Source organism: the organism of the source record quoted next, unplaced genomic scaffold (genome assembly GCF_019419815.1).
Source record: "Pyrus x bretschneideri cultivar Hongxiangsu unplaced genomic scaffold, Pyrus_bretschneideri_v1 Contig28, whole genome shotgun sequence".
NCBI lineage: Eukaryota > Viridiplantae > Streptophyta > Magnoliopsida > Rosales > Rosaceae > Pyrus > Pyrus x bretschneideri.
The window spans coordinates 584,635-596,703 of NW_025999590.1; the positions used below are offsets into that span (position 1 = coordinate 584,635).

At 35.1% G+C, this 12,069-nt stretch overlaps 1 protein-coding gene across 4 annotated transcripts; it reads right to left on the bottom strand.

The window, feature by feature from the left end:
• Positions 1 to 2,030: 2,030 nt before the first annotated feature.
• LOC125479175 lies at positions 2,031 to 4,941 on the bottom strand. Of its 4 annotated transcripts, XR_007259840.1 has the most exons (5): positions 4,785 to 4,941; positions 4,485 to 4,680; positions 3,348 to 3,529; positions 3,134 to 3,266; positions 2,031 to 2,400 (listed from the first exon to the last, which is right to left on the bottom strand). XR_007259840.1 is itself a non-coding variant. In XM_048588247.1 (4 exons), the coding sequence occupies exons 1-3, from the start codon at positions 4,871 to 4,873 to the stop codon at positions 3,380 to 3,382; spliced, it is 435 nt and encodes a 144-aa protein (XP_048444204.1). In that variant the 5' UTR covers positions 4,874 to 4,941; the 3' UTR covers positions 2,031 to 2,400; positions 3,348 to 3,379. The 4 variants fall into 4 exon arrangements, 2 of the variants coding, with proteins under 2 accessions (XP_048444204.1, XP_048444205.1); XM_048588247.1 differs by lacking the exon at positions 3,134 to 3,266; XR_007259841.1 differs by lacking the exons at positions 2,031 to 2,400; positions 3,134 to 3,266 and adding an exon at positions 4,147 to 4,370 and having other exon boundaries at positions 3,392 to 3,529.
• Between the last annotated feature and the right edge of the window lie 7,128 nt (positions 4,942 to 12,069).

A 12,069-nucleotide genomic window follows, 5' to 3' on the forward strand; every position in this document is an offset into this window, starting at 1 on the left:
ATCTAAAACATAAATGGATGGTATATAAAAAATATATATTTCAATTTTCCAATAATAAAAAAAAAATATATTTCAAATGTTTTAACTGTAAAATTATAATTTATATATTTTTAAACAAAAATTTAACGATTAAAATAAATTTATTTGACTTAGCTTAGTGATGGATGCATGTAAATTGTTGAAAGAGTTGTCGTAGACTTGGCAAATGAGTTATGTTTTGTGTGTTCGTGTGTGTTTTTGTATTATACTCGTTATCTTAATGGATAGTATCGTGTGAAACTTATTATCTTAACAGGTCCTTAATAGGTAAACCGATAATAACCTGACATGTTAATAAATCATTTTACGTCAAGATAATGAATCATGCAAGAAACTACCACGTCAAAGTTGCAGTGAAAGAGTTGAGCGATGACGAAATTGGAGCGGGTCCACAAATGGTTTAACAACTTTTGTTGCCCCATTCTGTTGTCTGAATTAGGTGACTTTTTCCATTCTGAATCGTTCAAACAACGTCTTCGTCCTCTCAGGAATCAGGACCATTTGTTCTGGAATATTAGTATTATTCCATCAAATTAGTTGCTCTTCGGAGAAGGAACAATGGAAACGACTGTCGTTTTCAAGAACAAAAAAGAGCATGGGATTTTACTCTCCTTTGGTTTTACTTCGTGGATCGATTTTTATTTTTTAAAATTTATTATTATTAAAGAAAATTACAGCAATGGTTCATCAACTTCTAATCAAATTGGAGTAATGATCCATTAACCAAAAATCTATGATCATTGGTCTTTTAACTCATCAAAACGTGCAGTTATGATCATTTTCATCAACTCCATTAAAACTTTTGTCAAAATGAGTCACATGTCACGCACGTGACGCTGAATCAAGAGGTAAATATGGAAAACTAAATGAGAAAATTGTAGAAATGACCCTCAATTTTAACTCAATTAGAGAAATGATCCCTCAATTTTAAATCAATTGGAGCAGTGGTCCCTCAACTTGAACCAAATTGTAGCAAGGATTCTTCCAACATGATCATTTTGACGAAATGTCTGACGAAATTGACGAAAAGAACCATAGCTGCACGTTTTGAGTTAAGAGACCAATAGTTATGAATTTTTAGTTGAGAAACCATTGCTCCAATTGGTTAAAATTGAGGGACCATTGCTACAATTTCTTCTTATTATTAAGGGGAGGGAGATGATTTAAAACTATTATAATAATTTAGAAAATGAAGGAGTTTCAAGCCCGGAATACATGAATAGAAACCTAACACTCTATCCACATATTAGACCACATGCGACTTCTTCGATCGATAAATCACAAAGTTTTTTTCAAACTTAGACGCTCCATGATGGGGTTATTTGATATTTTTATCAGTCATTCGCGTGGATAAAATCATCAGAAAACATATATTTTAGTTGTAAGAAGACCAATTGGGATTTGAGTTGATAATTGGAAGAAGACCAACAAACAAGGAAAGAATTCCTGTCGGGGCAGCTGAGAATGATTCGAGCCGTAGGAAGGGAAACTCTCACGTATAGTTTTTTTTTCATGAGTTTGTGTGCTTGAAGAGGTTGTGTTTATGCTTGGTGTGGCAACGTACGCGCTCAGAGACTCGATCGTTCATTACCAAAGAGCAATGTACCAGTCGGACGACCCGAAAGTGCTTTCCAACATGTAGCGTAAGCACTTTTCAACATGTAGCATTGTTGGGGAGCAGTGTTTTTCAACACTAAGTGCGAACAATAATAATGCGTACGCTTAAAACGGGTAATGTGAGTGCTTGACAGGGGTAACGTATTAGTCCGAGATGCCAAGTTAAGCACTTTGAGAGAGCGACGTACTAGTCAGGTGCTGCGAAAGTTCGTGTCACGCTACGTCAAATTACCTTGTCAAACGAAAAAGAAACTTGAATAAACCCCGCAAGCCCACCACAATGCAAAAGCGAAAGAGTCGTATACGATGTGGAAAAAGATAAAAACATCTTTGTGAGGGCCAGTAGGTATCATGAGATTCGAAACAGCTTTGGCTAAGTTAATGACAGCAAATCATCGTTAAGTAATGTCATTATCCACATCAAAAGGGAAGTCTTTCCACACTAATGGAATCATTAATCCTTGAGAGAGCTTTTGTGAAGCTTCCCGTTATAACAGTTTTAATTGGTGGTGCTTTAATTTTTCTTAAAAAAAAGTTTAAGGAAAAAAAAATCAACTCTTAAATTCTGTATGAAAAGATTGTAGAACTTTGGTGACCTTGTATGTCAGCTTCCAGCGACTTTAATCCGGCTGAAAACGCTTAAATGTCACTGGAGATGGCTGCCGTGCTCGAGGAGACTGCTAAAGAATTATGATCACCCACGAGACTAGTTTGTCTTTCTTCGTCACGATTCCACTACTGTTCCTGCACAACAGAAGGAAGCAGGTGCTTTCAAATCATCAAAAATGCATTTATCAACGGAGATATCTGACATGGGTCATACGAACATAAAGTGCTCATAAAAGTTCCCTAGCAACAAACAATTTATCCACTAACGCTATTGGTTGTTGAAGAAAGACAAACGGGTGAACTTAGGAAAGCACAAGGATGGGATGAGGCGACTACATAGTACCTAACGCAAGTGATTAAGTCGAAAAGATTTTTATTTCAGACTTGCTTCCTATTTGGGTGTTTTAAAGTTTAATCAAACACGTATACTAACTGAATTTCGTACTTGGCAGAATCTTAGATAACACCAGGTCTATACATCTGTAATGAGAAATAGTCACACAATGTATCCACCGATGACACGGCAGCACTTGTTCTCCTGGGTTGCCGAAGTTGCAGCCCAATTTACTTATTGCAGACTTTTGACCAAACACAGAAGTCAAATGAAAAATGTAACAAGCCCTTCTAATATGCATTGGAATCCAGCAACTGAGAGCATGGAAGACGAGAACACTATTTTGATCAATTTCAAGGTAGCAATTTTCGCAGTTCACTACTGATCATCTGCACTCCAAATTCAATATTTGACAATTTTTCTTGTGATTGTAAGAGGCTAAACGAGGAGTGCATCAATCACTAGCCTTGAAAGTTCAGACTTTGGCTTAGAAAAACCTAATCACTAATGTGTAATGATGATAAGGATGTTTACCTTTGGGGTCGAAGATTCATCGTTTGTAGAATGCAAAGTAGAAGCAACAAGGTTTAGGCCTAAGAACTTGGAACATATTATTCAGAACACAGGGGGGCTGTTCATGAGTTGATGAAAATGCTGGCTTGAACAGCTGAAAGAGCGGTGGCATTTTAATCTAGGTTATAAAGTTAGTTAAACTTTTCGACAAGAAAAAAAATATAGTTAAACTTACAAGGATTGTCAGTTAAATGGCATGGCACTATATCAACGCTTTCTCTTCCGCTTGGAGTTTTTACTTGTATCACTTTTGGGGTCTGGTACTTTTTGTGAAGATAACTTGGCCCCAACAGCACAACTCCACAGAGCTCTCTCTACATCTGATGGGGTGAAGGTCTCACCTTCTATGCTCAAGTCCTGCAGATATTTCCAACAGATATTTAAAAGTGGAGCAAAATCCATGTAAATGTAAAGCTCCATCAGCTCAATCACTTGTATGATTGACTTGAAATACAAGGCACTTGCATGACCAAAAGTCGACTCTGCTTAACAACATGCTAAATGAAATGAACAGATCATACAAATTTTCTTACATTGAACATTATAATTGAACACCGCACACTCAACCGTTATAACGAATGCCTACAGTTAATGTGATGACAGTTTTGCGGGTCATGAGGATGAATAATAAGGCCCGAGAAAGTCTTCAAATCGAGAAGATTGTATATGCGCCCTCTCATAATCATCTCATCGCACGAGCAGCACATAACGGGTAAATAGGAAAGGGAACCGTATACAACTGCCGCAATAGAGAACTTTTGCCCCACACCGCATCACATTACATTACGGTAGGAAACATACACTAACTACGACAATGAAATACGTAATATACAACAGGAAACAATCACCTAAAAGAATACGGAATCAAGGGTTCTATTCGAACAGTATGCGCACGGTTTAACTCATGTACTAGCAATACAACAATCGTCTAAGTAATTTTCGATGTAAAACAAATCTGGAAGAAACTGACTGACCTTTGCTTTCTCCTGCACTCGTTTGGACATGCTTTTAAAATGACTGAAAGCGCTTTTAGAAAAAATATTTTTGAATTCCAAAAGCATTTAAGTGATTTCTACGAGAAACACCAATTATGTGTTTCTTTCATAAAGCACTTTTAAGTGCTTTTCCAGAATTTACAATTTGCGGAATAACAGGTACTGCTTAAGTCTACGGAGTTTCCAAGAGCTGCAACCATAGCCTTTCACCATTCCGAACACAAACATTAATTTCGAAATTATACAGCAGAAATTACTGAAATCAGAAGCAACTAACACAAAAATCAACAGCCAGCAACCCCAAATTATTAAATCACCTCGTCGGACATGAAAGGCGCCACCTCGGGCGCATAAGCTGCGACAACGGCGGAGGCGGTGGCCGGACCCACGCCCTTGAGAACCGTGAGATCAGAGATGGCCTTCGAGATATCCGGAAGTGACCGGAACGCCTTTTCGGAGGCCGATTTCACCACGGAATAGTCCAAGGCCGAAACGAAATCCAACAGACGTGGCCTCAATTTCCGCAATTTTACATCCAAATTAGTACAGCATTACCATATGCATAGAAGAAATCAAGAGAGAGCGAGACAGGGTGAGAGGGAGAGAGGAGGAGGTACCTCCATTTGCTGCTGTTGTTTCCGTCGCTTGCGGCGTTTGCCTGTTTGGTTGGGCGGTGGAACGGTTCCCGGTAAACCCGCCTTTTCATTTTTTATTTTTGAACAAACCTTGTTATCTTGGGAAAAATGATCATCGTCAGATTTTTTTTCTTGAGGATCCGGAGAATTTTGTGATTATGATTATTCATCATACATAGTACTATCATAAATTATTTTAAATTTTAAATTTTAAATTAAATTTAAAGAGTACCTACTGAAAATTAACCACACGATATACGATGAACAATCACGATTACGAGATCCCTAAGAAAATGATCCAGCAAGAATCCTTCTCTATCTAAATGGGGGGTAAACTTAACCTCACAGTATGTTAGTAATAATATGATTCAAATTCGCATTCACTTTTTACGAGAATCGAACTTACTTATATGTGAAGAAAATATCATTAGACGGCCTGACTTTTTAATTTAATTACTGCCTTGTTTATTTATTTATTTATTTTTTTTTTATGCCTTAAATCTTCATGGATTTCCAAACGGGTCCATAGGGTTGGGCCAATTTGACCCATTTTGTATTAGGCCCAGAGATAAAAACTTAGTTTTGGTAACACACCGGACCGATGTAAAAAGGGTATGCTTTCATAATACTAAATTACGTTTCTCATTAAATTTTCAAAAAATAGAAATAAAAATTCACAAGAAAAAACCACATACATATTTTATAAAATAATGTTATATAAAAGGGTAAAATAAGTAAAATTAAAATAAACAAAAATGTAAAACAACAAAAAAGAGTCAATTGTCGCACGTGTAGGCATGTGGCAAGAGACTAATGCTAAGAATTAAAAAAGAATATCACTTCTTACATACGACGTCATATTATTATAGAGTGTGAAATTGAATGACATGGTAATTTGATCTTATTTTAAGGAAAATTAGAGCCACAGGATTACATATTCTTGCCTTTGTTGTCGGACTCAAAAACCTTAGTCTTGGCTTGGTCTTTACACGATGACACTCAAATCACAAATGCTTGACTATTCAACCACGACTTGACATTATTTTATTGTATAAATATCATTATCTGAACAATTCATTTTCTTTATCATCATCATTATTATCATTTAAACATTATTTATATAAAATAAATTCATTCGATTTGGATACCATTTAGTCATCCATGTTAATCAAATAAATTGACGATTAATCAGAGGAAACTACTTGTTTTAATAAATGTTTATGAAAAATGAACTACTTGTTTATATGTCAACACATATACTAAACGGTCTCCAAATTAAATGAATTTTCTAGATATAATATTTAGATCATGATAAAGAAAAAAAAAATTATGATTATGAAAAATGTACAATAAAATGATCTATATCGTCATTAAATAAATAATGACTCAATCTTTTGGCAAAATATAAAGAGTAATGTTAGGGAAACTATTTGTCGACTAAAATTGCAAACTAAATGATGTGTCACCAATAGAAAATGAGCACGTTTATCAATGTTTAATTAATAATCCACTTATCAATTTCATGGCATTTAGTTTACAAAATTTAGTCTACAAATTTGGTCTCCCTAACATTACTCAAATATAAAACATCACCAACATGTCATGGCATGCAATGCATTATGCAAGTGACAAACAACTCCACTGCCAACCATTGGAGATCCTCTTATGCAACTACCTTGCTGAATTCTTTAGCCAAAATTTTTTAAATGTTGTGGAATATTCGATATTTTTGTGTTTTTACCAGTGTTCTAAAACGCGGGCAAGGCGGCCGCCTAGGTGCTGGGCGTCGAACTGCCGCCACAATTTTTCCAAAAACGTTCAATAAATCGGCAAGGGTATTAGGCGGTGTCTAGGCGGCCAACTGGGCGGGCTAGGCGGTTCTGTCAAAAAATTACACGTCGATGTTTCACCACACAGCATAGAAGAGGAGGCCGACAACATAAAATCTGAGAGAGAGAGAGAGAGCGGAAGAGTGTGAGGGAAGAGAAAGCGAGAGATAGACCAGTAGAAGGAATAACAGTGCAATTGTGTGGAAAAAAAAAACGAAAAATTTGACCTGGACTCTTCGGATTTCTTCGCCGGAGCCGGTAACGTTTTCGAGGATCTTTGATGCGCTAGACTAGGTTTTGGGAAATTTTGCAGGGCAAGAAGATAGGGAATTAGGCGGAGAAGACGATGGAGAAATAGGCAGAGCAATCGAAGAAGTGGAGGAAGACTGGAAGAGGAAACAAAACAACTAAAAGTAAAAGCCTCCTGATTTCCAAGGCGTCGAAACCAAACTCCTCTTATCTGATTGATTTCCACTACCAACTCCCCTTATCTTATCTAATTGATTTCCACATGTTATAAATTATAAAAAAAACAATTACTCACTTCACTATTAGATAATATATTATGTAATTACTACTTGGGCTTATAAGTTATAAATTATAATAAAAATAATTACCCACTCCACTGTTAAATAATATATTGTGTAATTATTTGGAAGATTTATATATAGAGATCAAAACTTTAACTATATTTCAAGAACCTTCACTAGTTTTAAACACGTCAATAAGAAACTTATTTAACACTTAAATAAACATACATTATATGTTTGCTCCTCATATTTTTATTATTGTCCAATACTTCATAATATATATGTCATTTTATTTTCTAGTCTATGATGAAATTATATATATTTTAAATATAAACAAACACTTATTTACACAAAATACAATATATTTACTTAAATCCGCCTAGTCCGTCTAGGTGCCTAGGCGCTAGGCTCCAACCCACCGCCCGACTAGCGTCTAGCGTTTTTTAGAACCTTGGTTTTTACCGTTAAATCTTAATTTTTGTATTTTTAACCAAAATTTAACTATTAAGGACCCCAAAAACATCCCTTCTTCAACGCTTATGTACACTTTTTGTACTTTTTTTTAAGGGGGACAACTGGTGGCAAACCACGATTATCCACTCCTTCCGGACCAGAGAGGCTATAGGAAATTTTACCTTGTTTGTGACCATAATCAAGCAGACTCGCCAGCTCGAAGCATCGAACTTAAGACCTCCCACATTTATTTATTTATTGGGCAAACTCACCAGCTCAAAGCATTGAACTTGAGACCTCCTATATTTATTTATTTATTTATTGGGGAGTTACAATCCGCGCTCTTACCATTGGACCACTTGATGTGGTTCCTCTTTTTGTACTTGGTCACTCTCACTTATCACATATTAATATTATTATATATTAATGTAATTATCGCAGTCATCCTCTCGTGCATTTCTTCTTCCATATTATTACTAGCAAGCATCCAGTTATGTCCAATTTTTTTTTTGTTTCTGTCAGCAAAATTTAATTGGCTTAATACTAACTGCTACATGGTGGTCCAACTGCTGCATGGTCCATGCTTAATAATGCATGATTTTACGCTGTTACGCTGATAATTTAAGGAAAAAATGACATACTGACAAATTTTTTTTTGAAAAAAGGTTTTGCGCATGTATGATCATTCATTCAATAAACAAGTGTTGAAACAATAAGTAATTGAGGAGTGATTTGTACACCTTTTTACTCTCTTACATATTTCTGTTTTATCTTAATTGTTCTGTTTGATCCATTTGATTCGATGAACATAAATAAAGAAGAGTGTATGAGAAGTTAAAAACGGTGTTGTGAAAAGAGTAAGAGTAATGATACACTTATCACATTTTTCATACCACATTTATATCATCTCTCTAATAGAGATAGAACTCGCCAACACATATGAGTCTCATCTGTATTAGAAAGATGATACAAATGTGATATGGAACATGCGGGAAGAGTATCATTTTTGTGCGGAAAATCACTTCCTATGTAATTAACCTTTGCCAGGGTGGGGACAAGATGGTTTAGGATAATTAATTTCCATTTTTAATGAGATACATCAATTTTACTTGTCGTTGTCGAAAATATGAGGTTTATATATTTGGAGAAGAACTCATCTGTAACTAAAACTTTCACATGGTTGTATCTCAAGTTAAAATATAGAGTAGCGCGTGTAAAATAACTTTATTGCGTGTAAATAAGCTATAAGTACGCAAGCGGTAGTTTTAAATACTTTATCGTCGCGTTAGTGTCTCAATTGTACGTAAGTTTATCTCGTATATCAAAATAACTGAAAAAAATTAATATGTATTTGAGTATTTAATTCGAGTTCGATTATTTCGTAAGTGGGATTGGCTTGGAGTAACTTAAGTAGAACTATAATCTTGCATTTGGCACTAAACCTCGTTAACGAGTCCCAAGCTTTCGCTTGGTATTAAGCGGGACTAGGAAACAAGATCAAACCCGAGCTTTCGTTTTCCCAGGGCTTTGCCTTCTTTCTTATGCGGCTCCGTTAGCTACAGCCCACAGCCGACGCGGCCACACCACTGTGTAGATCTCAAAAGCTAACCACCAAAATTCGAAAGTAAAAAAAGAAGAAGCAAAAGATAACAACAACAATCCCCAATCGGATAATTTCACCTTTTTCTTAGAAAATTCCGAGATGATTATTTTGTTCTGGAATTTAAGATGGAGAATCAAAGCGTTGCAGGAGAGTTTGGGTTTCTTTGAAATCTGGGAGCTGTTTGCTTGAAGCCGACGCATGAATCACAATCCATATCATCTCATTGCTTTGGGAAATGAGGGAAATGGATAGAGAAGGGGAGAGAAAGTAACTTCGGGGAGCAAGAGTGACAGAGAGACGAAGAAGGAGATAAGGAGATGAGGGAATTGGATGGAGCCAACGAGGGAGAGAATATTACAGAGAGTAGGTTTTAAGAAAAAAGGAAAAAGGTTGTTATAAAATATTATTAAATATGTATTAAATAATATAATATTATTTAGTGTTAACTATCCAATTTTTTAATTTGACATCACACTAAACGATTTGGCACTTCGGATTGTATTGACTATTTTAATCGGATATGATAAATAATCGTCGTATAGTATTGACTAAATTAATCGGATGTTTGATGCAACATCGGACTAATCACTGTATTAATAGGATCGATTATGTTATATTTTTTTAATTACTTGTTAATAGTATTTTAGGAATGATAATTCAAATTAAAATAAATTCGACAAAAAAAATCACAAAAAATCAAAAAAATCAAAAAATCAAAAGAAACCCAGTGAAGGACGAACAGGGGAGAAGTGCTCAGAGATTCGAGATCCCTTTGAAACGCATACCAAAACGAAAATCACAAACTAATCCATCAAACAGAAAAAAATCACAAATTATCAAGAATCACAAATCCATCAAATAGAAAAGATCACAAACTAGAGGAAACAAGATAGAGAGAAAACGAGAAAAAGAAAGAAGAAAAAAATGGAAAATTGCAGAAAGAGGAAGACGATGAAGATGAAACGAGAAAACACCCATGAGGAAGATGATGTGATCAGGTGTGAGCGGGAGTGGTTCCGCTGATTTAGCTCTGAATCTCCAGCAACAGACACGAGATGACGGAGCAGATGCGAGAGGGGTGAGGCTGACTAATTTATACCAAGCTTTTTGAGCGTACTAACTAGCGGGTGTGAGGCGTATTAATTAACTTGGACCGGATTCGTTAGTCCGGCGACTATTTAGTACGTAAGTCTCCAAACACCCGCTCCCGTATTATTAATCCTATCCGATGCTTAATACTGTGTGTCAAACGAGGTCAATTTAGTCTACCTTAGTCTATTTTAAGTCAGTTCAGTTTAGTCTATAAGGCTAGTCCAGTCCGAGATAACCCGGAACAACAAATGTATAACTATTGTTTCAAATCAGATTCACGAGGGCTATGGTCCTATGGATATTTTAATGTTTCTTTCCTGAAATTATTTTATTAATCCAGTCTCCCCCTAAAATATTTTATTTGTTTGACGTAATTTGTAGAATTATTTGAATTAATTAACAAATCTTGATCGAATTGTTCACATTGACCGAAACAAGTAGAAAGAATGTTTAAATTGATTTATAAAGTCATGTGCAAAACTTAAAAATCTAAGTTACAAAATTTTAGGAGGATGTATTCAATTGAAAATTTGAAGGATTTTAATTCTTTTAAGCTATCACTCAGAAACATAATATTTTTATTTTTATTTATATATTTTTTAATAGCTTAAGATTTAAGCTACAGATTATTAAAGAATGATTTAGTTTAATTTTGTTCGGTTAACTTTAAAAAAAAATTAAGAGAATAGCAGGCCGAAAAATAAACGCAAGTAGAAGTAGAACACTATGGAGAAATATTGAGTAACTATAAAAATTCATGACCATTTGGCTAATAGCCCTGGGCCGGAGGCTGGAGGGTTACTTGTGTACATCAGCTGTATGCAGTTCAGTTGAACTGTTGGTTTAACATATGAAAACTGTGAACCAAACATATTCAAGTTGGTTTGGTTCGATTGTTAGTTCAGTAAAAAATTGATTCATTTCGGTTTAGTTTGGCTTGATTGTCATAATAAAGTTTAGGCTAAGTTGTTTTGGTTTTAAATTTTAGCCATAAAGATGACTGTCATAATAAATCACTCAAATTAAGAAAAGCAACTTACGGGAAATGATTTGACCATTGCGTAGCGTTCTGAGCCAAAATAACGACATGTGTTGAAAAACTTATACATTTCATCATTTTTTTAACAAAAGATATTATCTACACTAACGGGATGAAGTGAAGTTAATCTCACAATGAGCTAGCAATAATGTGATTCAAATTCGTTTTTGATAAAAATCGAACTTATAACCTCTCTCTTACAGGTGAAAAAAAATACCATTAGATCGATCGTTTTATTAGAACAGTATGTCACCTTAACACGTAAGTTCTTCTTCCAATTAAGACATTGAATAAGAATACCTTAACACGTAAGTTCTTCTTCCGATTAAAACATTGAATAATCATGAATCATCCCAACCGCTGAAGTTGTTTTTCTTTTCTTGGTTACCACCAGTCAACATTACTGGGTCCTAATGCTCGCAGTTTAAGCTATAAACCATTCACATAGGCCGTGGCTCACGTTAGGACTTACATCAGAATCCAACCAAAACGGATGTATTTCGCCCAACAGGATACTCTTCGGATCCTTTTGGCGAGAATATATCCTTAAATTATGTCTGTTCATTGTATATTATATGATTAGTTTTATCAGGTACTATTTTTAATTAATTTTAAATAAAAATATTTAAAATAAATTTTAACCGTACAATATACGTTGAACGAATATGATTACGGATCCTCGAAATCCTGACTAGGGTCCGGATTCGTATTTCGCAAAGAG

Coding starts and splice junctions, on each gene's coding strand:
- LOC125479175 (XM_048588247.1), bottom strand. CDS start 4,873: ATGAAAAGGCGGGTTTACCGGGAACCGTTCCACCGCCCAACCAAACAG. Junction 4,681..4,784: donor AACAACAGCAGCAAATGGAG/GTACCTCCTCCT, acceptor GCGGAAATTGAG/GCCACGTCTGTTGGATTTCG. Junction 3,530..4,484: donor CGCCTTTCATGTCCGACGAG/GTGATTTAATAA, acceptor AAATATCTGCAG/GACTTGAGCATAGAAGGTGA.